At 34.9% G+C, this 27,669-nt stretch overlaps 3 protein-coding genes across 3 annotated transcripts; 2 read left to right on the forward strand and 1 right to left on the reverse strand.

Moving 5' to 3' along the window:
- Window positions 1–235: 235 nt before the first annotated feature.
- LOC143554144 (homeobox-leucine zipper protein ANTHOCYANINLESS 2-like) lies at window positions 236–3,128 on the reverse strand. The gene is made up of 8 exons (XM_077043993.1): window positions 2,914–3,128; window positions 2,742–2,820; window positions 2,181–2,478; window positions 1,764–2,083; window positions 1,586–1,687; window positions 1,300–1,491; window positions 692–1,222; window positions 236–592 (listed from the first exon to the last, which is right to left on the reverse strand). Exons 1-8 carry the CDS (start codon window positions 3,126–3,128, stop codon window positions 236–238), a joined length of 2,094 nt encoding a protein of 697 aa, XP_076900108.1.
- Window positions 3,129–19,917: 16,789 nt separating this feature from the next.
- On the forward strand, window positions 19,918–21,093 carry LOC143554145 (uncharacterized). The gene is made up of 2 exons (XM_077043994.1): window positions 19,918–20,092; window positions 20,734–21,093. The coding sequence occupies exons 1-2, from the start codon at window positions 19,919–19,921 to the stop codon at window positions 21,091–21,093; spliced, it is 534 nt and encodes a 177-aa protein (XP_076900109.1). The 5' UTR covers window position 19,918.
- A 1,466-nt stretch (window positions 21,094–22,559) lies between these two features.
- On the forward strand, window positions 22,560–27,011 carry LOC143554148 (fructose-bisphosphate aldolase-lysine N-methyltransferase, chloroplastic-like). Its single transcript, XM_077043995.1, has 13 exons — window positions 22,560–22,664; window positions 22,736–22,845; window positions 24,504–24,567; window positions 24,658–24,768; window positions 24,916–24,975; window positions 25,070–25,177; window positions 25,293–25,362; window positions 25,471–25,511; window positions 25,614–25,694; window positions 25,757–26,010; window positions 26,106–26,194; window positions 26,446–26,594; window positions 26,810–27,011. The coding sequence occupies exons 1-13, from the start codon at window positions 22,560–22,562 to the stop codon at window positions 26,954–26,956; spliced, it is 1,389 nt and encodes a 462-aa protein (XP_076900110.1). The 3' UTR covers window positions 26,957–27,011.
- Window positions 27,012–27,669: the final 658 nt, after the last annotated feature.

The raw sequence follows: 27,669 nt of genomic DNA on the forward strand, positions 1-27,669 counted from the left end.
TTTTCCCATGAGACCTCAAAGATCATCAATTGAGTTGGGATCAGTTGGCTTATTTGTTATATAAAAGTTCTACACGGTAAGTTTTGAAAATTGGCTTAATCAAAATTATAAGTTAGCATACAAGCTGTACTACATATGTAATAATAACAATATGCTTTTCTCTTTCACAAAAACCAAGATGTTTTATAATATATAAGCACCCTATACTATACATGGTTGAGCCACTTGCCTATTTTCATTGTGAACTAGATCTAACAATCTCTCTAATACCTAGAGCTGTTCGTGACACTATACCATTGATCGAGTTGATGATTTCCATCGTGAGGTCCGAGGTAGTTAAATTTGGGTGCAATATTCGGTACCCAATAGTCACCATGGATCCACGTTCATCACCCGGTGCATATACATCACCTTTACCATAGCCTGGGACAATACTTATTCCTGATGGCAAGAGGGCCGCCGAAGAAGTGTCTTCGCCACTCATCACAGCGGATACCGTCTGGGAATCCAAAGCTGCATAAACAATAAATGATCCTGTCATATCACTTGAAGTCTCTTGCAACACCATAATTTGATTGTCTTCCGCGGATGCCTACAAGCAAAAAAATAAAATAAAGTTAGAAAACAATCATTTTATTATTAATATTATTAAGACCATACATATGCATAAATAGTAACTATGTAAACTTACATTTGAGTTCAAAATTGAGATGCAGTTAGGACTACTTTCATCTTGGCTCAACGGGAAATGGATCATGTTATCGGTAGCGATGGTATGGCATACCGCATCCCACAAGCACCTCAAGTCTTTTGTTTGCCACAAACTAAACAAGTGTTGATGATTTGTTGGTATCCAGACTGAAAATGATGCGCTCGTGACTATTCCAAATGGTTCGCCAAGACCATGTATGCACTTGCGTGCCATGATCCTTGGTCTTCCTAATGCAATCACAACCGGTTCCCATTGTTGACCACCAGTCAAACAAACGCCAGCACAAAAATTACTCGTCATGCGTCGTGCTAGGCCTTTTAAGCGTATTTTCATATTTTGATATAAGTTGGGATGAAGGGTGGGTGAAGTGGTGGCACTTAAGCCCTCGCAGTGTCGCAAAAGTGCACCAATCCATCTTTGTGCACCAAAGCCGATACCAGATCTGATTAGCTGACGATACTCATGGGAGACTGGTAGTTCATTGTATACAACATGTTCGATCCATGTAACCTACACATTAATTAAAAGTTACTAAGTTATATCGTAATTAGCCATTATGCAATACAAAAAATATAGATATACCATACCATTGTGAAACCATTTGGCATATCACGTAGGATGCATCCGGAAGGACACCTTCTTGTTAAGTGTGCTTCCAGTTCATAATCTACAGATACATCAACCACAACCCATAGCCCCTCAGCTTGCTGTTTGGCGAATCGAATAAACTCAAAGACTCTAGCTGGCACTTCAGGCGAGATGAGTTGAATTTCGGCGTTCTACATAAAGTTTTGATAGTTTAGCATTTTTTTTATCTCAAAATATTAAATAAATAGAGGAGATAAATAGAAAAATAAGTCCAATAAGGCTTACAAGTTGGAGAGCACCATTTCTTGAACCTCCTGTACCATTAGAAATCACTTCCATTATAGTACAACTTCCGATCATGCTCGAAAACATCTCTCTCCATTGATCCTATAATACACAACATCATGAATTAGTATAAGTTAATCTAACTTTCGGTTTTCTAAAAAAAAAATTGATAAGTTACCGCATCTAGTAATGCTTCTACGAGTGTTGAACTACTTATTGGTACCACACTGTTAGCCCTTGTAGCATCGGATACAAATCCAAGTGGTTTTCTACCAAGGCAAGGAGGAAAAGACTTTGCATATTCTTCGAAATTAAGGGTTTCTCCTCCACCTTCAGCGTTTCTATTCCATAATGGTGCATTAACTAGCCCACTCTTGAATAGCTCTTCCATAGCATTTGACGCTTGCTCAATATATCCACTCGTCTGAATGGGCATGTCAATGCCCATTTGTGATTGAGCCTCGACTGGGTTTAATGAACCATGGTTGTAGCTTCCTCCTGCGAGTTCCAAGTTAGAATTTGTTAGTAAAAGGGCTAGAAATTAAGTCTATAGAAAGGCGAATACATAAACATTATTTGTTTTTGTATTACATACCTTCTTGATCTTCCTTGCTTGCCTCATTAGGATATGAGATATTACTTAGCAATTGACTAGCGAGTGGCGAGTGCTTGCCGAAGAATTGATAGTAGAGATTAGACATTCTGCTAAGCTCCTCTCTCAATTGGACATTTTCTATCGTGACAACATGAATGGGTCTACCCGATATTGTCGCTTGTGCACCACATTTGACACAAAGAGGGTTCTTTACAACTTCTTTTAGTGCTAGAACCTCAAGCCTCAGTAGCTCGTTTTGTTGCCTTAGGTTTGAATTTTCATGACGCTCCGTTTGAGCCTACACAAATGAATTTAATAATTTTTAGTACCAATTATTTAGCTACCATCCAAATAATAGCAAAATCAAGTTACATGCTACAATACTGGGTGTTAATATATATTTAAAACTTAAGTATTTAATCATAGAAAACTTAAGTATTTAATCGGAGCAATTATTACGACCTTTATAAATATTTTTTTTTTCAAAAAACCAACGATAATTATTGCATTGTTAAAGATTGCCTTCATCTGAGTTCTTTTGTTTTGGAACCAAAATTTGACCTTTTTCAGCTCGATGTTGAGTTTTCTTGTAATTTCCCTTCGTTCTTTCTCGTTAGGGTGATCGTTATTCTGGAAGCATCTATTACCACAAAAAGAAAAAAAAAATAAAAACCATATATGCATGCATGAACTCAAAATTTGGCCAATAACCGAAAGGAAAGGTGAGTATTACTTTTCGAGTTCTGCAATCTGATGTGGTGTATGACGAGAATAGTGCACCTTTCTTGAACTCGAAGAAGCACCGCCACGATGGACTTCTTGTTCATCACTAGACGATACTTCAAAATTATCGTGTCCATATGGTGTTGTCGCGGGCACTTCTTCCCTAGCCCGTTGGTTATCATTTCCTTCAACTCTTTGCCGTGAAGAATTAAATCTTCCTGCCATTTTGCGCTTTAGTCTGCAAAATCATCATGTGTGTTAAATGTAATCCAGCAAACAAAATGCTAACATTTAAAATCCATAAATAACATCAATAAAGGCTTCACAAAAAGAATATGGTTTTTAATTTTTTTACTTTTACTGAATATAATTCAATCTTGGAAATTCTTTGAAAGAATTGTGTTGAAAATTTTATGGTAAATAACTTTTTGTTTATAAATGGAATGAAAAAGATATGTTTTTTTTTCATTTAATTACAAAATCAATAAAATAAGACAAATCTTTTGATACATATTATGTATTTCATTTATATTGTCACAAAACCTCATTTGCTAATTATCATGGGGTGAAAGATTTATAACAAGTGCTAAAAAGCCTAAAATAAAAACAACTAAACAAGCAACAGGAAGGGATCAATGCTTAGCGATTTTAAAAGCACATTCGAAATTTGAATTCGGGTTAACTAGAACAAACTGTATCAAGAGAAAAAAAAACATAAAATGCAGCACGATATATAAGGGTGTTCGTCGGATCGGATACGGATTATTTGGTTCGGATTGTTCGGATTTGAAATTTTTAGGACCCTATCCGAAATTCGATCCGATCCGAATTAGGGTTGTTCATATCCGATCCGAAGCCGGTCCAAATTGATTTTGGATGGATTCGGATCATATTCTGATACTCCGAAATAATCCGAATAACCCGAAATAAACCGTAAAGCAAACATTCAAACAAACGTCTAATTAAATAAAAATACAAAACCAAAAAATTAAACTAAAAGTACACAAACAAAAGTCAAAATTCAAATAAAAATCTAACTAAATCCATGATTCATCATAATTCTAGAAATTAAAACAGTACACGAATAAAGTCAAAATTCAAATAAGTAAAACACATGCTATTTGTTCCGATATCCGAATAATCCGAACTATCCGAATTTTTTTAAAATCCCTACCCGAATAAGAATTTAGATCGGATTATTCGGATTTCGTTTTTTTTTCGGGTTTCAGATTTCCTGAACACCCTAAGTCGATGTCTCAAGCTTGAGACTCGAGAGGGTTAGTATTTTCTAAAATGGCGGGTACTCATCATATAAAAAAGGGGGAAAATCTAAAAAAATAGAATATATATTATTTATAGTAATTTGGATTAGGTTAAGCAGGTTCGATCATGCTCAAAACTCCGTAATTTGATATGGACAACGAAACGAAATATGAATTCTAATGAAAAACCAAAAATGAACTGATGGATTTTGATTTTTTGAGTTCAATGTGACAAATTGACACTCGTTACAACATAATAATGTTGTGTGTTTCATAACAACAAAAACATAGTCTAAATATAGTTGGTAATTTATGCAACTTTAATACCATGACAAAAAGTTTTAAACGTAAAAAATCATTTTCATCAAAATCGAACTCAAAAACTGTAACAAAAAAAACAAAAAACAAAAAATGCATGGCTACAAATACAAAATAAATAAATAAATAAATAAAATAAAAGAACATATAAGACAATATATTATCACTTGATAGTTAATCAACGAAATAGCTTCTTCAGAATTCTTTTAACTAACAAATGAAGTGTGTAAGTGATGTGAAGACAGGAGACTTATATATACACGCACATAAAGGGGTGTAAAATTGAAATATGTTTGAAAATGTTTTTTAATGTTTTTCTCTCTTTAAATTTAAGATTTTTCTAGATTTTTCCTGCTACAAAAATAAATTTTTAGCAATCTCCTCGGTATGGAATTACATCTCATTTCACTGCATTTGACTCACCCTATTCGTTAAAACATTTAAATGTGAAACAAATCTCAAAATTAGTTATATACTTTCTTTTAAGAAAAATAAATTTATTTCTAACTTTATTTTTGTAATATTAATAGTTTAATACTATTCTCTAATACCTATTATAATATGACTATTGAATTCACGTATCAAATCAACTTTTCTTTAACTTGGGCTTCTTATTTTTTGTTGAATTTTACTTAAATATATAAAGAACTCATTTTTTTTTCTCTATATGTAATTAAATGAAAATCTGAAATAGTAAATAGTAATAAACTAAATAAATGGAAAATCTTTTATTACAATTACGAAAAAAAAACATTACACACCAATACATTTTTTTTCCTATTTTATTACATGATGATATTAAATCTTTACTTTTATTGTCTTATCAAAAAGATGCTAAAGATATGCATTATATTTTATCATTTAAGTTTTCAGACGTAAACAAATTGTTGTTTAAAAACAGTAAACATAATGATTTGTACTTTTATTATTTTACCAAAAATGAATGTTTTTCTTAAAAGTTGTTGCAACCTAAATATTTCATTGATTAATTTTATGTACAAGTTGACTCGTAATAATCTGTAATATTATTGGTTTCACTTTTGCATTTGTCATCTTAACAAAAATTATTATTCATAAAAAAAGTTCAATATTTCAATAAGAATGAGTTGCAGCAGATAAATATACTTTTACAATATATGAATCTTAAATTATTAATCATCTAAGAATTTGTTGGTACCAGGCCAACGCTGAGTGGTACCAAAGTATTGGAGCCTTGGAGGTAGAGGTGCACAAACCGTTTTTTTTTTAAAACCGGTCCGGTTAATTCCCGGACCGGTTTTTTTCTTTATTTCAATAACCGGTTTTTTTAAAATCGGTTTTTTTATGAAAAAAACGGACCGGTCTAACCGGTTATAACCGGTTTTGTTTATGATCGGTTTTTTTTTTTTTTTTTAATTTTCGCGATTTAAAATACGAACGTTTGTAAATAATGAAGACCATTAAAAATACAAATATTAAAATTTCATTTAAAATTCAACATTAAAAATACAAATATTAAACATTGTTTTTAACAAACGAATACCAAACATTACAAACTTTGAGACATTGTCTTCGTACAAACAATTACATCATTATAAATACATAACTAATTTTCTTCGCCACCCGATCCCGAGCTCCTTCGTAGGTACTCGTCGTAGGCGGCTTCTTCATCGGTCATTGGTTGAGTATATCCTTCATTGACCTCGTCTTCATACAAGCCCGCTTCATACTCCATTTCCCCCTCGAGTGAGCGTTGATGTTGTGCCATTTCCAAAGAGTCCAAGTAATCCTTGTAGCAAATCGACATCTTTATAGCCGGTGGAGTGAGTCGAGTCCTCCTAATCGATATAACCCTGCCAGATACAGAAAAAGCAGACTCCGAAGCTACCGTGGAAGCTTGGACCGTTAGTAAATCTTTGGCCATGGCAGTGAGGATCGGAAACTCATCCTCCTTACCTCTCCACCAAGCCAGCAAATCAAGATTTCTAAATTCATCCGGAGTCATGTGTTTCACAAAGTTGCTACCACTATACCTTCCAAGTTCACTGTTTGGGGTGTTACTTTTTGACGTTTACCGGCGTCTTCCCAAATCATGTAGTACATCCCCATTTCAAGGTCGGTTTAGGATTGGGATTGGGCAGCAGCTCTCAACGAGTCATGAATTTGGGACGACGACCCGTATCTTGTTAAGTAGACATCATACATATTTGAGAAGGTAGTGTTGAAAGTATTCCTTAAAGTTTGGTTAAAAATGGGGTTTTCAGCGGTGTTTAACCCAAGCTCATCACAAATTTTTTCTATTAAAGATTCAACACCACCAACATTGGTGCAAGGGTTTAACGCAGCAGCACAAGTAAAAACAGCGGGTAGTTCTTCAAAATATTTTCTAAATTTTTCTTTCATTTTTACACCCATATCAAAATAAGGTGCACCCCTACAATCAAGCTCACTCAATTTTGTGCACATGACAGCAATTTTTGGTAAAGTAATGGGGCTTGTTGGATAGTAAACCCCGGATAAACTAGTCATGCAAGATTTAAAAATTTGATGAACCTCCGTAACGGTCTCAATCAATAACCAGTTTGAAGGATGATATGCTACACATTTACCCCTACTTGCCATAATTTGATGAAACGCAATCAAAGATTCTTTTTGTTGGATGGCTTTTTCAAACATGTTACAAGTGGAATTCCATCTTGTAGGACAATCCCAATTTGGCCCCAACCATTGACAATTAGCATCGTTGCAAAATTTTTTGTATCTTGAAAATGTTTTATTGTTGCTAAAAACATCTCGTAACATTCTTTTAAAGTTGTTTCTTTGCGTTTCAATCACTTTTAACCCATCTTGCACGGCCAAGTTGATAATATGTGCAACGCATCGACTATGAAAAAACGCTCCATCACAAATAGGTTTATACTTTAATTTTAAATGCTCAACCGCGGCCGTATTGTTGGACGCGTTATCAAACGAAATTGAAAGGATTTTATCTTGAATTTTGAATTTTCGAATGATTTTATCCAAGATTAAAAAAATATTTCTACATGTGTGCGGGTAATCGAACAAATGAAAAGCAATGGTTCGTTTCATCATTTGCCACGCCTCAGGGTCTACCCAATGAGCCGTGACACAAATGTATGAGTCGGGCAAACCATGAGGTACCGACCAAACATCCGTTGTTAAGTTTACACCGTTTTTTAAATTTTCAAAGTATGAATTAGTTCGGATTTAGCGTTTTTCCATGCTTTGAGACAATCTCTTCTAAGGGTCGAACGACTTACGTGTTGGTAGCGTGGTTGAACAAACTGTTGCATCATCTCAGTGAATTCTGGGTTGTCGAAGTGGTTGAAAGGAAGTGTTTGTTTAATCACAAAGTTTGAAAATTGTTGACGTACCACATCAATGTCGTACGTAAACACCGTTCCTTGATTCGTCTTCTCCGGTTGCGAACTACTTCCCGCTTCGTTCTTCAAACCTTTGCAATAGCGCTTTTGTATATGCGCTTTCAAAATCGAATTGGCATCTTTGGCGTAGAACTTCGCACAATGCTTGCATCTTTGGAAGTGAGTTTTTTTAGTGAGTTTTGGAAGTGTGAGATAACCATTACCCAACCTAAACTATATATAGCTGTTTGTGGTGTTAAAATGGTAAAAAAAAAACTCAAAAAAACGGTCAAAAACGCATCCCAACGGTCAAAAAACGGTAATATTACCGTTATATAACGTTAAAAAAAACCGGTTTTAAAACCGGTTTTTTACCCTAACCGGTTCGGTTTTTTTTCTAACCGGTTTTTCTAGCTTGATGATGTAACCGGTACACTAACCGTCGGTTTTATAACCGGTTTGACCGGTTTTAAAAAAAACCGGTTTCCGGTTTTAACCGGAAAACCGGTTCACTAACCGGTTTTTTTGGGCATCTCTACTTGGAGGCTTTGTTTTTCAAATGCCAAGGATTGAATTGCATTCTCATGATTTAATTTACAAATAGTAGAGTTAAAAAGTATATGAGTTGGTATTTCTTAAAAAATTATTATTACAAATATAATGGTTTTTGAATCGTTTTTGTAACTGGTTCAGATAGAAATTCAAAAATCAACTTTATGTAGAAACAATACATTTCCCAAAGAATAGCCATTGGGGGAAAAAACTGGTTAAACGAACTGATCTGAAAATCAAACCGGTTTAAAACCGGTTATGTAGAAACCGATTTGGAACTGACTGAAACTGTTGGTTCAAATCCAACTGAAACCATAGATTCGGAACCGGTTTGTAATTAATTATCTCTACCGAAACCGGTTAACCGAACCCAAAACTGGCCAAAACGAGTGAATAACTTGCCAAAAACTGATCATAAACTGGTCAAGAAACCAGTTTAAAATCAAACCGAAATCGATCATAAACCGGTTTTGACTTTTGTTAACCAAACCAAACTGGTTTCAACTTGGACCATTTAGGGTTTGAAACCGGTTTGTGCACCTCTACGTTAATATAGGAAAGTACTCATAGCTTTGATACATTTCGAACAATAAATGAAAGGCAAAATGTAAATCTAGATTACGGTATTTTACATATGTAAACGACAAATTAATATAGCATAATTGCAACAAATTTTTTGTATGCATGTGATATAACGTATACGGAGAAGAGATTGATAACCTAAATGAGAGATGAATTCGAGTCTTCTGTTTCGATTTTCTATGTCGATATAAAGTAGGGTTTCTTGGAGTCCTCATTTGGACGGCGGGCAACAAAGGACTTTGATCGTATTTGTAAGAAAAAGGAAAAAAACTTTAGTGTTTCTGAGAAGAAAAAAGAACCTGACAGTATTACAAACGATGAAATTTTATAGAATCGTTAACAAAGAAATAAACTTAATTTTAGGGTAATGAGACTAACAATCAAGTATATTTTTTCGTTTGGGGTATTGCATTAATATATAGAGCGTTTGTCACGGAGATTATGATCCTCTGTGTACGAGGTACACCATACTATATTGAAACGTTTATAAAAACATCCTGTTTTGATTTAGTTATGTTTTGAAATATTGAGAGAACATTCAAGAATACATTTTTTTTTGTATTTTATGTATATACCTAATTCTCTAAAAATCTAATATAAGTTGTATTAGTATGATATATTAACTAAAATAAACAAGCAAAGAAATTGTATAATCATTGTACTATAAGATCACAAGGCAACAAATGGTGCAGGACAGGAATTGGTACTCGAATTCACAAAATTGGTGGTCTAAAGTCGCATGGGCATAGCTTAGGCCTTGCCCAAGCGCCCAACTTAACCTACGCTAGCTCTATGTTTTCTTAGCCATTTTGTCACATTTTAATGCCTTAAATCTTATATTTTACACATCTAACTCGTGACGTTGTAATACTTACGGTAATGCCTTACATAAGTATCATGGAGGATATTATATATGTGTGTGTATATATATATATGTATATATAGGGTAAGGTTAAAATGAAAACCCATTTGAGTTGTGAAAACCCGTGAAAACCCTATATAACATCGTTTTTTTTTGTTACATGTAATATATGTTGTAACATTTAATACAAAACATCGAAACATAAAAAAAAATGTTTTGCTATTTTTTAACATTTTTTTATAACTTTTATATATGTATTCAGGAGAGAGAAAAAGTTATATTTATATTTACATTTTTTATTCACTTTAATTGTGGACCACAAGATTTAAACATTAATTAAAAACATGTTGTTGAGAATGAGTTTCTAGAGTTTTCACAACTCAAGTGGGTTTTCATTTTATATTTAGCCTATATATATATAAATATATACTAGATTTTATCCCCCGTGTTACGGGGGTTGTTTTACATTATTCGTTTTTAATATTTATATATGTATAATTGGATTTTAATTTTGTTTACATTCGTTTTTAATATTTATATATGTGTATTTGGATTTTAATTTTATTTATTGTAAGAAAGTAAATAATTAATATACTTGACGTTTGATGATAAAATGGTTTCACAAATGAATGATATGTTATAATCAGGTTTAAAAGCAATCTGAGTTTGGTGATACCCATTACCTGTTTATTTTCTTTATTATAAAATTGTTTCTTAATTATAAATAATATCTTTTTTTAAATAAAATAGAATATTAATTTTTAGTATAATTCTATTATATAGGATTTTCATATCAAATATTTGATTAGATTATTTTTTAATATAATGAGATGTTATAACCCGTTTAAGAGATATTTGGGTTTGGTGAGACATTTACCTGTGAATTCGGGTCAAATGCGTGAGAAGCCTTCATTTACAAATAAAGCAATATGATGGCTTGAGATAATGGTTGTTTTACGTTTTTCGTTTTTTAATATTTATTTTTGGATTTTAATATTCTTTATTGTAAAAAAGTTAATAATATACTTAGAGTTTGATGATGAAAGGGTTTCATAAATAAATGATATGTTATAACACATTTAAAAGCTATCTGGATTTGTTGACCCATGACCGCTCATGTTTTTTTACTATAAAATTGTTTATTAATTACGAATAATATCTTTTTCTTTTTAAATTGGATATTAAATTTAGTATATCCATATTTTATAGGATTTTCATATCAATATAATTGGTTAGATTAATTTTTAATTTAATGAGATGTTATAGCCCGTTTAAGAGTTATCTGATTTTGGTAAGACCCATACCCATGAATTTAGGTTAAATCAATGAGAGGCCTTCATTTAAAAATCAAGAAATCTTGTGGCTTCTATAAAAAGGAGGAACGACCACATCACGACACATAGGATTTTAGGGTTTTCGTTTATATATATATTATATATATATCAAAAACTAACATTTGCTTCTCTCACATTTTGCACTATTCATGAAAATGTTAGTTCTTCATCGTACACGTGCTATCTTACTACTCATTTTATTCCAACACGTTGTTCTTTCTCTCCTCGCCGCTTGATTTGTTTTGTTTCTCTGGCAATAGTTAGGCGAACACTATGTCTCTCTACTTCATTCTTGGTGGCGCCAGGTGGCAATGGTGTTGCCGGGTTTCGATTATCGTCTGCTGTCGCGTTTTCGAGTTATGATTCGGAACCCTTGGTGGTACCAAACGATGGTGTATACTTCATCCTAAATCGGTTGTGTCGTCGAGTTTAAATTCGGACCTCAGTGGTGATTGCGTTTCGTCACCGTCGCCGACTCCATTGAGCATTAGGCCTCTGTTCTTCCGACACCAATACTAGGTATGGTTCTTAAATTACACCATCGAGCATCCGATTCGGTTGCCAAGGTATATGATAATTAGTAATTGAGGTTTTCAAAAACATGCGTGCTTTTGTTTGTTGATGTTGCAATAACATAATCAGTTGTTTGTGCATAACAAATTTACAATATTATAATTGATAGACGAAATGACCAAAGTCATGTGTTTTTGTGATGTTTATTTACTAAATTAGGTGTCTTATTGTTGTGTTTTTTTATTGTAGATGATCCAGTAAAGAAATCATAGCATAGTAAAGATCTCAAGTAATGACTCTGTTATCTTTTGCGAAACTGTGTTGACTTCGAGTTGGTTTACTATATAAGGTTTTATCATTGTTGTTAATCGACCATCCCAGCAACACGGGGTAAAAAGACTTGCTGGATTTAAAGATCAAGTGCTCAGAGACAAAACATAAAAAATGCATCATGAAATTGAAATGTCATTTTGTATAGTTTATGATGACGTTTTGTTTAAGCATTGTTTAATTAATGTAAATTGTGAGATTACATTTTGTATTGCAATTTTAGTACATGGCTGTTGGTGATGAAAATTAAGTTTAAATAAGGTTATCTAATGAAATATACGATCAACCAACATTTATCGAATTTGAAAAAGAGTCAGAAGAGATGGTTCGATCCTCTTATTTTTTTTTCTCGAACCGAGAGATCCATGAATCGGGATCCTGATGCATATAGATACAAATGGTCCACTGGGAGCAATCATTTCCAGGAACATTTGGAACATTTCGTTTCTGAGCAGAAGAGCCGTTTTCAAGTAGTGTTCGATCGATTACGTATTAATCCATATTCGATTGATTGGTCTGAGGTTATCGACAAAAAAGATTTGTCTAAGCCACTTCGTTTCTTTTTGTCCATACATTCGTCAATTTCCATACCCGTATATGTTTTGTTTTATCCAGTTCGGGCTTGTTTTTGGATTCTTCGTTATCAATAAATTTTGTATTTATTAGTATTTGTTGGTGTGAAATTTATTTTATATTAATAAATCATTTAAAGCTACCAAACAACCCTTAAAATCACTTATTTTTGGCTTAAAGTAGTATTTTTTGAAGTTCAGGAGCTAAAAGTGACAAAATGGAAAAGTCATAACATTTATCTCCACACGTGGCGCGCGGCACCGACCAGATCAGCAAAAACTTGATATTTCGATTAAATCCGATTTTAACCCCCAAATTTCGTCCAATTCGATTAGTTTCTAGATTGTTTTTCAAGATATAATAATTACCAATATTCCTAGTGATAAACCCTAACTTAATCTCCAAGATTTGGCTTTAATTCGCTATTTAATCAATTTATGACAAAAACATAATTCAAGCCCTAATCCATCAATTAATCGATTTTTTGAGCCAAAGCCTAACTGATCCTATATAAACCATACTTGTAACATCTATATTTTGAGATTTATAAATAAAAGAGAATTTATTGTTACGTGTGTGCCGTTAAGTTGATTGTGTGGGGGAATGTTTGGATAATATCTAGATTTGGAATTGTGAGTGGGTTGTGGGGCCCATAACCCCCTATATAAACCCAACCCCTCCACCCTTTTCACCATTTCTTTCCTTCTATCACACACACACACACACACACATTTTCTTTCAAACCCGAATCCAAGTCCGGGCTAAAGTAAGGAAGACCTTGGTGTTCAAGTGCCTCAAACAACAAGAAGACGTCCAGATCTACGTACTGTTCGGTTCCGACCCAACCCGAAGAAAAATGTGAGTTTTGGTTAAAAAGGTTAAGTTTTATGGTCGGTTCCGACATGCAAACTGATATCTTAGTAGACCGGGTTGTAAGATGTAAGAAAAACATAAAGTTGGTGAGTTATAACCTCACGGGTGTGTTGCATGACAAAAAGGTGATGTTCGGACCTCATAAACACGGGTATACAAAGTTGGTACGACCCAAAACCCATAAAAAGAGTAGAATTGGGTCCTAAGGAAGAGTCTCGGAGGAATATGGCCTTAAAATGGTAAAAATGAAGAAAAGAAGATTTCCATTCGCATAAAGGATTTCGCATCGCATAGCCATGCGAAACCCCTATTTCGCAACGTTTCGCATCGCACAACCACGCGAAGCGAAATGGCCATGCGAAGCGAAATTCTCATGCGAAGCGAAATCGCATGCGAAGTGAAATAAGCATGCGAAGCGAAATTCTCATGCGAATTTCCAAGCGAAATGGCCATGCGAAATTTCATGAAATCCATTTTCTGATGCATTTTTGTTAAGGGCTGTTAATGAAATAAACAGGGGCTCTGCCCCTTGGACCCTGCTAGGGGCTGCCGCCCCTAGACCCCGCTACCAGGGGCGCTGCCCCCGGACCCCCGTTAGTTGAGGGTTTCGTTAATCTAGAAGTACGACTTAGAAGTAGTTGATTAATTCTTATAATTGTTACACAGTTAGCCGTACACAGCTAAGGAAAGGTATTGCATTTAACTCAGAGAGAAACAGGACCCCCCGTGAGTTTCTAGCCCCTTTATCTGTTATGTTTTCGGGGCTGTGTGCATACTCCTATGTGATAGTTGTTAATACACTTACCTTAATTGGTAAGGGTATGATATGTGTATGATATATGTGTGACTAAGTATTGAATGCTATTATGATATGTTTATACGAATGAATATGTATATATATGTATATACATGACTAGAAGATATGTATAGTATGCATGTATGAAAATGAATGTATAATAGAGTGACGAGACAGGTATGGTATTTCAAGACAAAGGGACCAGACCCTAATAATATCTGAGACAGAAGGGACCAGACCCTACTAATTTCTGGGATGGTAGAGATAGAATAGCCTATGGTATACCATAGGGAGTTATGAAGGAAAGTATAAGAGATCGATTGAATGTCTGTATGTAGGTACGTATGAAAGAAATGATAGTAAGTAAAGTATGAATACGTGTCTTCAGACACGTATGGGTAAGATCGCGAATGTAGTGTACGTTGAATGATTAACTAGAATCACTCAGCGTAGTTAACTGTTAGTATGCACGCAGGTAAATAGATTGAGGGAGATGGCTTAAGGATGGCACGTGGCAGGTAGAGATGGGCAAAAAAACAGGTTGGTGAACCGGTTACCCGGTTTAAACTGAAAACCGGTTTAAAAAAACCGGTTAATTAAAAACCGGTTTGACCGGTTTAAAAACCGCCAGTTCGCATATCGGTTACGCACTCGTGGGAAAAAACCGGTTCAAAAAAAACCGAACCGGTTAATGAAAAATCCGGTTACTAAAAAAACCGGTTAGTAAAAAACCGGTTAACCGGTTAATAAAAAAACCGGTTTTTGACCGTTATAACAGTCATATTACCGTTTTTTTGATTTTTTGACCGTTTTTTTTTTTGTTTTTTTACCATTATACCACCCCAAACATCTATATATAGTTTAGGTTGGGTAATGGTTATCTCACACTCGATTATACCACCCTAAACACTCTAAACGTTTATTTCAAACTCGATTATCATGGCCTCCCAAAGTGCTGCTTCATCCGTCAACATGGGTGCCTCTAACACTCAAGAAACGGTCGTTCGGGCCATCCCCACGAAACGAAACCAAGAAATTTGGAAACATTTCGACTTATGAGAAATGTCTAGTGGTGTCCAAAGAGCTCAATGCAAGCATTGTGCGAAGTTCTACGCCAAAGATGCCAATTCGACTTTGAAAGCGCATATACAAAAGCGTTATTGCAAAGGTTTGAAGAACGAAGCGGGAAGTAGTTCGCAACCGGAGATGACGAATCAAGGAACGGTGTTTACGTACGACATTGATGCGGTACGTCAACAATTTTCAAACTTTGTGATTAAACAAACACTTTCTTTCAACCACTTCGACAACCCAGAATTCACTGAGATGATGCAACAGTTTGTTCAACCACGCTACCAACACGTAAGTCGTTCGACCCTTAGAAGAGATTGTCTCAAAGCATGGAAAAACGCTAAATCCGAACTAATTTCATACTTTGAAAATTTAAAAAACGGTGTAAACTTAACAACGGATGTTTGGTCGGTACCTCATGGTTCGCCCGACTCATACATTTGTGTCACGGCTCATTGGGTAGACCCTGAGTCGTGGCAAATGATGAAACGAACCATTGCTTTTCATTTGTTCGATTACCCGCACACATGTAGAAATATTTTTTTAATCTTGGATAAAATCATTCGAAAATTCAAAATTCAAGATAAAATCCTTTCAATTTCGTTTGATAACGCGTCCAACAATACGGCCGCGGTTGAGTATTTAAAATTAAAGTATAAACCTATTTGTGATGGAGCGTTTTTTCATAGTCGATGCGTTGCACATATTATCAACTTGGCCGTGCAAGATGAGTTAAAAGTGATTGAAACGCAAAGAAACAATTTTAAAAGAATGTTACGAGATGTTTTTAGCAACAATAAAACATTTTCAAGATACAAAAAATTTTGCAACGATGCTAATTGTCAATGGTTGGGGCCAAATTGGGATTGTCCTACAAGATGGAATTCCACTTGTAACATGTTTGAAAAAGCCATCTGACAAAAAGAATCTTTGATTGCGTTTCATCAAATTATTGCAAGTAGGGGTAAATGTGTAGCATATCATCCTTCAAACTGGTTATCGATTGAGACCGTTACGGAGGTCCTTCAAATTTTTAAATCTTGCATGACTAGTTTATCCGGGGTTTACTATCCAACAAGCCCCATTACTTTACCAAAAATTGCTGTCATGTGCACAAAATTGAGTGAGCTTGATTGTAGGGGTGCACCTTATTTTGATATGGGTGTAAAAATGAAAGAAAAATTTAGAAAATATTTTGAAGAACTACCCGCTGTTTTTACTTGTGCTGCTGCGTTAAACCCTTGCACCAATGTTGGTGGTGTTGAATCTTTAATAGAAAAAATTTGTGATGAGCTTGGGTTAAACACCGCTAAAAACCCCTTTTTTAGCCAAACTTTAAGGAATACTTTCAACACTACCTTCTCAAATATGTATGATGTCTACTTAACAAGATACGGGTCGTCTTCCCAAATTCATGACTCGTTGAGAGCTGCTGCCCAATCCCAATCCCAAACCGACCTTGAAATGGGGATGTACTACATGATTTGGGAAGACGCCGGTAAACGTCAAAAAGTAAACACCCCAAACAGTGAACTTGGAAGGTATAGTGGTAGCAACTTTGTGAAACACATGACTCCGGATGAATTTAGAAATCTTGATTTGCTGGCTTGGTGGAGAGGTAAGGAGGATGAGTTTCCGATCCTCGCCGCCATGGCCAAAGATTTACTAACGGTCCAAGCTTCCACGGTAGCTTCGGAGTATGCTTTTTCTGTATCTGGCAGGGTTATATCGATTAGGAGGACTCGACTCACTCCACCGGCTATAGAGATGTCGATTTGCTACAAGGATTACTTGGACTCTTTAGATAGGGCACAACAGCAACGTTCACTCGAGGGGGAATTGGAGTATGAAGCGGGCTTGTATGAAGACGAGGTCAATGAAGGATATACTCAACCAATGACCGATGAAGAAGCCGCCTATGACGAGTACCTAAGAAATAGCTCGGGATCGGGTAGCGAAGAAAATTAGTCATGTATTAATGATTTGTTTGTTTGTACGAAGACAATATCCCTAAGTTTGTAATCGTTTGTATTAGTTCGTTAAAAACAACATTTAATGTTTGTATTTTTAATGTTGAATTTTAAATGAAATTTTAATATTTGTATTTTTAATGGTTTTCATTATTTACAAAATATAAAAAAAACAAACGTTCGTATTTTAAATCTAGAAAAAAAAAACCGGTTAAAAACCGGTTCTAACCGGTTTCAAAACCGGTTATAACCGGTCCGTATTATTAATTCAAAAAAACGGTTTTAAAACCGGTCCGGTTTTACAAAAACCAGTTAGTGTGGGAATTAAAAAAAACCGGTCCGGTTTTTAAAAAAAACCGATTTGTGCATCTCTAGTGGCAGGGACTGGAATACTGGCATCTTGGAAAAGAATGTTATGAATTATTATGATATGTTTTACGACAAGTTAACTTTTGTTAAGACAAGATTTGATGCTTTGTGATGTAATGAATGAAGTGTTATGTATTACGCGAAAAGTTTTAATTAACTCTGATTTTAGAACTATGTTTATGAGTAAATCCAATACCAAAGTAGGGTTACCTGGAACGGGGGCCTTACAATACTTAAATTCTATAAATCAATTACCCTAACTCAATTTTTCCGTCATCAATCGAATTTGGGTATTAATTCTCAATAAACTCTTCCAGTGTTGACTTTTGAAAGTCCAAGGCTACTTTTTTCTCGGTTCTTCCATCTCCATTCGTTTTCTGGTTAAGTTGTCTTCATGAAAAATATTTGTTTTTATCTAAGTAACAAATACCTCAATAAATTTTACATATTGATGGAGTTTGGTTGTTAAATTTAATCCGACCCGTTTAGGGTTCATAAAAGTCAATTATCGTATTTTTCAATTTTGCTTATTTTCTGTTCAGAATTAGATTTTGGTCCATAAGAGTTTTAGCTTTGTTTTTATGTTTTACATTTGACGGACCAAAATCGAATTCAGATTCATTGTTCGGATTCTGACTATGCATCAGCTCGCTTACAACTTGTTTATTTCATAACTTGATCGAACTCAGATTCGCTGTTCGGATTCTGACCAAAATCAAACTCAGATTCTATTTATTTGTTTGCTGTGATTCCAGTGGAGTTATTCTCGGTTTTGACTCTAGTTTGATATCTAAAATTTTCAGGTCTTTTTGTGTTGGGTCAGTCAACACGTTAATTTCTTCGTTTGTTATTATTTTATCGTTTATCTCACCTAAATAACAAGGTGAGTAATCACTCCCCATCTTTTACTGTTTTAAACATTTTGGGGACCTTATGCGTGCCTTGTCATATTTTCATATAGCATATTATGTCAATTGCAAATCTTAAATATTGTATGGTTGATCAATTAAATGTTTATATGCTACTTGCTTACATGCTCAATTGTTTATTTATCGCATTCGGAGAGGCCCATCATAATCACATTAAAGTATGATTATACGCCGTCTTAGTAGCCATCGATTGTGTTCATTTAATCATGACCAACCGACACCGTTTTGTACTTAATTATTTTACGCCGTCTTAGTAGCCATAGCCCGTGTTCGTGAGGCATGGTCAAACGACACCAATTGTTTGCTTATCATTTAATTGTTGACACTCATGATATTTATTTGCAATTTTTCTCATATATTATATTTATTATCAACTGATTATTACTTGCTCAACTTTATGTTGACAAACTTATTCTATTTTTACGCATATTACAGGGTGTTACATGAAGTGAATTGAAGTATGAAGAACTTAGTTTTGGTTTTAGGTAATTTATAAAAAGATAAGTTTGTACGTTTTCTTTTGGATTTTTTTGCTTGTTGAGACGATGTGTACTTGATTTTGAATTTAATAAAATAATTTATATGTTGTCATTAATATTGTTATTTTAGTGTTTTGTGAACTGTGAACCGCGAGTTCACGCCCCGACATTTTCACCTTAGGTTGGGATATGGCAGATTGGTATCAAAGCCAAATACTATAAGATAGGTCATTAGAAATTGCCTACTAGCATGCTTAGAACCCTATACGTGCTTTTATGTGACCTTATTTGTTTCATTTAATTGCTTATAGCTTGTTAAATATTTATTTATTTTATTATTTAATCATGTACACGCAGACATAAACTCCGACACTACGCCTCATTCTCAAAAGATTTTCTTTAATAAATCATTAGATGGTTATTATTTCGGGAAACCAATTTCGGGTATAATAGTGTATTTGACCAAGTTTTGACCCGGTTTTCCGGATAGGGTCGGGTCGGGTTTTGACCGAGTATTTCCGGTTTCAAGTAAAATTCCAAAGAGAAATTCAATACCAAGTCGCACTCACAGGTAAGATACAAATACAAACAAGTTCCGGGTAAGATACACCGCGTATTGTGTGCACCTCATATAGTCATGCTTCAAAATTCAAACTACCACCTTCTGACAAATGTTGTAATACGGGCCTAAATAAGTCCACAATACTATTGTAGACAAGCCCAAATCGAGTTTTTAAATTTTTGTATATGTAAAAAAGAAAAATTTAAAAACAAAAAACAAGAAGAATAAATAAACAAGACTTATCCACACCAAAAGCAACCACGCATAAACAATCAGCAATGGCCACCTCGAACCCTCTATTCTCATCACCACTCTCTCTTTCCCAGCTTAAACGTCACGCGCCACCGCCCCAAATCCTCTGCTTCACCACCCCTGAGGAGTCCTCCGAACCAACGTCCGAGCCTACGACTGAACCATCCGAGCCTGGGAGCTTCGATGACCGTCTTTCGCAGGTAGGGGTGTGCACTATTCGGTTTGGTTATTAGCCTTAACCGAATCGGTTTTTGGTTAATTAGTTAGTTTATCGGTTTTCGGTTCATTTGGTTACCAGTCAAAATCAAACTTGGGCTAATATTTCTGTTTACAAATACCTGAAGGTAGAAATGGGGATATAAAATTATAAATGCATAAAATTAAGGTAGAAATTAGGGATTGCTGGGTACCAGTATCGAAAATATCAATACCGAAAATTGTCAAAAATGCGTATCGAAAATCATCAAAAATGCACGGTGCTGTACTGATATCGAAGACAAAAAATGAGTAAGATACTGGTACCAAATTGATACCGAAAGTACCCGGTTTGGTAATGCTATCCGTTACCATTTGTTCATCCCTAATAGAAATACATGAAATGATGGTAAAACGGGAAAGCTATCCGTTACCATTTGTTCATCCCTGATAGAAATACATGAAATGATGGTATAACATGAATACATGAAACAGAAGTATAAAAGCTAAAAATATTTGAAAACATGAATGATTCGGTTCGGTTAATTTTGGCTAGCCAAGGACAAAAAACGCGATAAATGATTTTTGATTAGTTCGTTTTTGATTTTTGGTTAACAGTTCGGTTATTGCTTTCCCTTACTCGCAGGTTCGGTTTCGTTACCGGAGTGGGACAGGGAAGAAAGCCGATGCCCGAAAGAGCAAGAAGACAGGGAAGAAATCTTCGGGCGGGGGAAACTTGTTCCTCCCGCCAGTGCCGTTGAAGGAGCCGACTTCAGGTGGGCTGAAGGTGGATTTCGGGTTCAGCCCGTATTCGGAGAGGATGAATGGGCGTGTTGCGGCACTCGGGTTGGCAGCATTGGTGCTGGTGGAGTTGGCTACTGGAGAGAGTGTGATCAAATACCATTCGCCATCGATAATATTTATTCAGGTGTATTTTGTGGCCGCGGCTACTGCGATATATTGTAAGGTTGAGAAGGAAAAGGTTAGCGTTTGGCCGTCGAGTTGATTCCGGTTACAGAATACTACACTGATGATGATATACTGATGCATTTGTGTTCTGTAATTTGTTTTTGTGACGGTTAAATTATTTGTACAAAACAAGAGAAAGTCGTAATATTTGAGGTGGTAAATAATAGTCGATTGGTTAACGAGTTGTTTTAGATCCCTTGGGAAAAAAACGAGTCGTTTTGGTAAATGATGATATGTGTTTTGAGTGGGATAGTTTGGGTCGAGCTATCGTAACGCATTTTGTTTAAATATCTATATGATAATCGATGTTACCTGCGTTTGTGTATGTTATGATTCGTAAATTATAAACTATAAACTTTGGGTTAAAAGATTTATAGATTTTATGCAATATTGCATTGGTCCTTAACTCATTATTATGAGAATCAAGACACGAGTAGCTTAAACATTTACTTCGAGAATATAAAGACGGTTCATTGTGGAGTAACAAGTGGAGCGTCAAACATGTCATATAGACATGTTAACACTTGCCACACCACGAGGGTCAAAATAGTGGGGCCGCAACCCGTCTTTACTGCTTTCCTGCTAACCTATTAGCGCAAAAAGGACTCAAAAGATGGAGTCAAGGCTGTCTCAACGTTTTTGAAGACCTAAAGTGAACTAAAATATCGAGGCATTTTTCAAAAACAATTTGATATAAACCCTCCTCTTTTACCAGGGCTTGGGACCGGCAATAACAAACTATTAAGTTTATAGTTGGCGGAGTTAAAAAAAAATTAAAAATATTTTTTTTCTATATAAATATATTTATATGAAGTTTACTTTTCTTGCTTTATTTGATGCAAACTAGAATGTTGGACACTTGGAACTTGTAATCTACCGGTCGCTTCAATTTCTTGCGGCATGTAATCTACCCTAGCTTCTGATTTTTGTCCGTCGTCCTTACTTAGTCCTTTCATTTTTTCTTTTTTAAATTTCCTATCAGGCGTAAGTAAATAAATCATAATAAAAGGAATTGGGCCTTACTTTGGCCCATTTTAAAACATAGTATACATATGCTGAACATTTTGGAGGCCTAGTAATCTTGGAGGCCCAAGGCAATGCCTGACTTAGCTGGCCCATTAGCCGGGCCTGGATGAAGTCCACATCCACTAACAACCAATCACATCTTTTATTTTTTTTAAATATCTAGATAAACCTAGTTAACTCATAATAGAACGTTTAACGTCTTTATCGAATAATAGAACGTTCAAAGCGTTCAACAACATTATTTCAATGCTAATAACTTTAGAAGCCTACAAGTTGAAGCCTGAAAAATAAAACGAGAATTTAAACTTTGAAAAATAAATTTCTTTACTTTTGTTTATCAAATAACCGATCGGGTGGTTCCCCCATCAGTTGATGGCACGCTCATAACCACCCGATCGCAAGTCACAAAATCCTGACTACACAATTAACCCGCAAACGCAACCCGGGTCAGGGTTTTTGCTTCATATCCTGGCTCCAATGCTAACTCTAGTTAGTGTTCGAATTCAACGGCCACTTTTGGCGCCAAGCCGGTGCTGCCTTCGCATCAGGTGCAACTCCTCCAGTGCATCTTATCCACATCAGGTTCGCAGTTAAACTCATCCAATGCACACCAACTGTTCGATAAAATGACTCAATGAGTTAACTTAATTCAGGTACTCCAGACTGTAGACGAGGAGTGTGCCGGTTTCTTGACGTGGTTAAAGCGAAAGTTTGGGGTGGAAATTTCGTCCGTGCTCTCCGTTGGGAAGTCAAGTTATGGCAGGTAATTGACGATAGGGGTGTGCATGGGTCGGTGTTGGCCCTGAACCATAATCGAGATGTCGGTTTATGGATAGCCATAACCATGACCGGTTATGGCGGTTTTGGTTATAGCGGGTTCGTTAACCGTGGACTACTGAACTCGGGTCTAACTAAGAATAGCTAAAAATAATATATTTGGGCATTATTTGGGCTTGAAGTTTTTTGATCATGGAATATATTGTTATTACACATATTTATATATAGTACTAGTTTGAGGCCCGTGTATACACGGTTAATTGATGAAAATTTTAAACTTTAACCATTAAGTGAAATACAATCAACAAAAATGATCATATAATGTTAATAAACTTACAATTTTCATTAAAATAACAGAAATTACATAACTAAGATTACACAAATATGTTGCAAATAAGTAAAACCTTCATTGTATACTACATTTGTGATTGTATTGGTTGGTATACACTGTTTATCAAAAATCAAAATCCTTAGTCCATGTCTGTTTGTAACTCTTGATAAGGTAACAAATAGGCCTGCTTATAACTATTCTGTGTGACAAATAAGGTTCTTCAAGTGCATTCCAACCCTAATAAATGATACTATATCCATGAAACCAACAAAAAAATATCCATGCACATAAAATATCATACCTTATAATTAATTAATATGATGTCATTTGAGATCATCAGCTAATGAATGAATCGGTTATGATTTACATTTAATAAAAATATTGAATTCATATATTGATATGACTTAAAGATAAGATGAGAGCTTGACAAGTGACACAATTAAGTAGCCTTTTGGCCCTTTTATTAGAGTAGTAAGATAAGATGGGTTAAAAAAATGATGAGTGATGAGAGCTTGACAAGTGGCACAATGAAGTAGCCTTTTATTATAGTAGTAAGATAAGATTAGGGTTTGTTATTTGGGTTGGGTGTGTGTTATGAAAAGAAATGGACAAAATAATAAAAGGATCCGGAAACTATTATTTGGGCGGTTGACCCGAAATAAAAACCATTTATTGAATATGGGTTAAAAAAAGTGAGGAGTGACGAGAGTTTGACAAGTGGCACAATGAAGTAGTCTTTTCTTAAAGTAGTAAGATGGGTTAGAAAAAAATGATGAGTGATGAGAGTTTGACAAGTGGCACAATGAAGTGGCCTTTTATTAAAATAGTAAGATTAGGGGTTGTTATTTTGATTGGGTGTGTGTTATGAAAAGAAATATACAGAATAATAAGAGGATCCAGAAACTATTATTTGGGCGGGTTGACGGGTTAACCCGAAATAAAAACTATTTATTGAATATGGGCTAAAAAGTGAGGAGTGATGAGAGTTTGACAAGTGGCACAATGAAGTAGCCTTTTATTAGAGTAGTAAGATATTACATAGCATTAAAAAAATACATATAATTCGTTCAGTTTGGTTTGGCTTTGGCGGGTATGACAACCTTGTTAACTATGACAACCCTCTATTGTCGGTTTTCAGAAAATCATTAAACCGGCGCACCGGTTTTTTCTATGGTTCAGTTATATCGGTTTGGTTTCATCGGTTAATTTGGTTATGGGTCAGTTAGTTTGGTTTTCTGCACAATCCTAATTGACCATGCCACAATATTTGGTCCGAAAGTTCCCGATTTTCCAAATCTATGTCATAAATTCAGGTCGTTGTTTGCCTGTAAACCGATTCAAGCTGGTGATTGTGTGTTGAAGGTTCCATACAGTGTGGTATGCTTTAATGGAAATTTTTGATTTTTTTAACATCCCAATACTATATTGTCTGTTATTTTTTTATTTTTTTTTAAAATTTTTGTGTAGCAATTGGCCCCAGATAATCTACATCCTTCGATAAGTTCTTTGTTGGGGGACGAAGTCAGCAATGTTGCAAAGCTTGCTTTGGTCATCTTACTGCATCAAAGTCTTGGTCAGGTAATATGATCTTGTGTGTAATGTACTTTACACTACTTATTGTTTGTGATTGTCCTTTTATTATTACATGTTTTTTATTTATAAATAGCATGCTATTACGCGTCTGACGAAAGCGGTTCCTTGTTTATTTTCTATTTCCTACTGCAGGCTTCTGAATGGGCCCCTTACATAAGCTCTTTGCCACGCCTTACGGATATGCATAGCACGGTATTTTCCTCTTTCCTTTTGGTTTAGTCACACTTCATAACCATGTTACACTTTTATTTTTTGTCGTTCTTGTTTGTTATTTATTATGAGATAGATATTTTGGAGTGACGAGGAATTGGAAATGATAAAGATAAGTTCTTTATATTATGAAACATTGAAGCATAAAGCTCAAATTGAAAAAGACTTCTCCTCCATAAAACATGTATGTCCGTTATAGAGCTCGCTAATTATTCATTGAGATCTTTCTTATATTAACCAATCGCTAGACGCTTAAGAACTAAACAGTTGGTGTTAATACTCTTATTACTTTAATGCAGGTTCTTGACCAATTTCCTGAATACTTTGAAGGTGTCACATTGCACAAATTTAAGCATGCATATAATCTGGGTATAATATCTTATTATATTCCCTTATCATGCACAATATATTCATGGTATCCTAATTTAAGCATACATGCATGCATACTGTTTTTGATACTTCTTGTATATGTTTCAGTTGAATCTCGAGCTTGGATCAGCACAAGGGGTGTTTCAATGGTATCCTAATGTGATCTCTCTTTAACATTTTATAACTGTTTATAATCTCTTTCAAAAGTTCCATTTCTGTAGAAACTCTTCAGTGAATAAACACTTTTTTAGATTCCGTTTGCAGATTTCTTTAACCATGATGCATGTTCAGAAACAGATGTCTTGAGTGATGACTTCAAGCAAGTCTCAGAGGTGATCTTTTCAAAACGATGTCTTTAATATCCTTAAATCACTAATGAATGTGCATTCTACAGGTTATTGCTGATGAAAGTTATGCTCCTGGTGATGAGGTTCTTATAAGATACGGGAAGTTTTCGAATGCTAGACTTTTGTTGGACTTTGGATTTGTAATTCCTCACAACAAATATGATCAGGTCAAAGTTGAGGTCAATGCACGTCAGCATGACCACCTGCATGCATTGAAGTTGAATCTTTTGCATAGACACACAACACCGTCTCTGAAAGATGTTAATGATTTAAGCTCACAAGAAAATGGATTCATGGTTATGTAGGTCTCTGTTCATGTAAAATTCATTTGATGATATTATAGATTATATTGTATGCTAGTGACATATTTACAATTTGGTCCTTGTTATCATACAGGGAAGTGAAGTCTTCAAGTGGCAAAGGGAGGGGAATCCCACAGTCACTTCGTGCACTTGCTCGTGTTCTATCTTGCACTTCTCCCCAAGGTCTCAGATATGTATATTTGTTAAAAATTATGATTTTGAAAATTAAATAATAATTATGTGCATTGCTGAATTTATTTTTCCCAATTGTTATTTTGTTAGTTTGATTCATATGCTACTTTATTCTGTTCTATTTTCATTATATCTGCTGATATTGATAATTTGATATACTGTTAGTCAAATATCAACCCAATATCAGAAGATATTATTTCAAACAAATTATAAAAATATGGAAATGCTTGTGTGCTCTTCAGAGTTGCAAGAATTGGCGACGGAAGCAACACAAAATGATGGCCGTTTGGCTAGAATTCCTTTGAAGAACAGGGATAGAGAAGTGGAAGCGCATCGGTTATTGCATTCGAGAGTCAGTCACATGATTCAAAACTATAATGCAGCTCTTGAGGTAAATTAATCCCATAGCTTTTAATCCAAATGTTTGTTACTTCATCTGCCTATAAGAGTTGCAGTTGACATGACATTGTTTCGAGTATTAGTTCATATAGTTTTTGTGTTCATGTTAATGGGCGATTAAATTATTGGTATCGGTGACCAGTTTAAACTGCACCTGTTTTGTTGCATGCTTAATTGGTAATTTTTGTTGCTACAACTGTTTTACAGTCTCTAACTCACTACAGTTCTGAGAAAAGCACACAAAGGATGCAACTGGCTCGAGATTTACTCACTGGGGAGTTTCGGATCCTTGGATCTGCTTCCGCATGGCTGAAAAACTATTGTCAAACTTTGAAACAAGCAGGATCGGTATAAACAAAGGTCAAAAAGATATAAGTTTCCAAATGTTATATGCGTTAAGTTAATTAGGCTTGTAAAAGGTGAACAATCATTTTATTTTGTTATCCGGGGTAAATGCTTAGTGGTTATTTGTGATGTTTGGGTCTAGCCTTCTAGGTCTGGTTCTAGAGTTGAAACTTTGTTTAGCGAAGTCTAAACCGTAGTCTGAGCTAGGTTTTCAAAAACTTGAAAAATTTGACGAAGTTGCCAAATTTGAACAATGATTTTTAATTTGTGATGTGAGGTTAATGTTGATGAGGTGTAAACAAGCTAAACTGAAACAGGTAGCAAGGTTAGAATTTGACTAGGTTTGGTTCTGGGTCTTGTTCTAGACTTGAAACCTTGTTTGGCCAACTTTTGACTGTAGTTTGAGCTACACCTGACCAGGCCGTAGATTGTTTGATTTCGGTTAGCTTGGCGAAAGGTCATCACCACCTGGCTTGATTTGTCAATAGAATTCGAGACTTGTGTTCGTGAAGTCATTTTTGTCTAATATCATTGTGTCAAATTAGACCATGTAGTAGTTTTTACACTTGTAAGTCTCCCGTGCAATGTTATAAATCATTAAACTAGATGTCTTATCGCCTCATTAGTCAGACCGATTTAAAAACCTTATAAATCATTCTTTTGTAAAAATCTATATGTAATTAACTTAAAACAAAATTCTTTTAGAACCTTGCTCTCATGCA

Source organism: Bidens hawaiensis, unplaced genomic scaffold (genome assembly GCF_021521415.1).
Source record: "Bidens hawaiensis isolate Kalapana, Puna unplaced genomic scaffold, B.hawaiensis_p1.1 tig00017563_1, whole genome shotgun sequence".
NCBI classification, from domain to species: domain Eukaryota; kingdom Viridiplantae; phylum Streptophyta; class Magnoliopsida; order Asterales; family Asteraceae; genus Bidens; species Bidens hawaiensis.

What these genes read in the sequence shown, in the direction of transcription:
- LOC143554145 (XM_077043994.1), top strand. Translation starts at nt 19,919, where the DNA reads ATGGCCACCTCGAACCCTCTATTCTCATCACCACTCTCTCTTTCCCAG. An exon ending in TCGATGACCGTCTTTCGCAG is followed by an intron (nt 20,093 to 20,733) that starts GTAGGGGTGTGC and finishes CCTTACTCGCAG; the next exon opens with GTTCGGTTTCGTTACCGGAG.
- LOC143554148 (XM_077043995.1), top strand. Translation starts at nt 22,560, where the DNA reads ATGCTAACTCTAGTTAGTGTTCGAATTCAACGGCCACTTTTGGCGCCA. An exon ending in GGGAAGTCAAGTTATGGCAG is followed by an intron (nt 22,846 to 24,503) that starts GTAATTGACGAT and finishes TCATAAATTCAG; the next exon opens with GTCGTTGTTTGCCTGTAAAC. An exon ending in GAAAATGGATTCATGGTTAT is followed by an intron (nt 26,011 to 26,105) that starts GTAGGTCTCTGT and finishes GTTATCATACAG; the next exon opens with GGAAGTGAAGTCTTCAAGTG.
- LOC143554144 (XM_077043993.1), bottom strand. Translation starts at nt 3,128, where the DNA reads ATGGCAGGAAGATTTAATTCTTCACGGCAAAGAGTTGAAGGAAATGAT. An exon ending in TGCCAAATGGTTTCACAATG is followed by an intron (nt 1,223 to 1,299) that starts GTATGGTATATC and finishes ATTAATGTGTAG; the next exon opens with GTTACATGGATCGAACATGT. An exon ending in TCTCAATTTTGAACTCAAAT is followed by an intron (nt 593 to 691) that starts GTAAGTTTACAT and finishes TTTTGCTTGTAG; the next exon opens with GCATCCGCGGAAGACAATCA.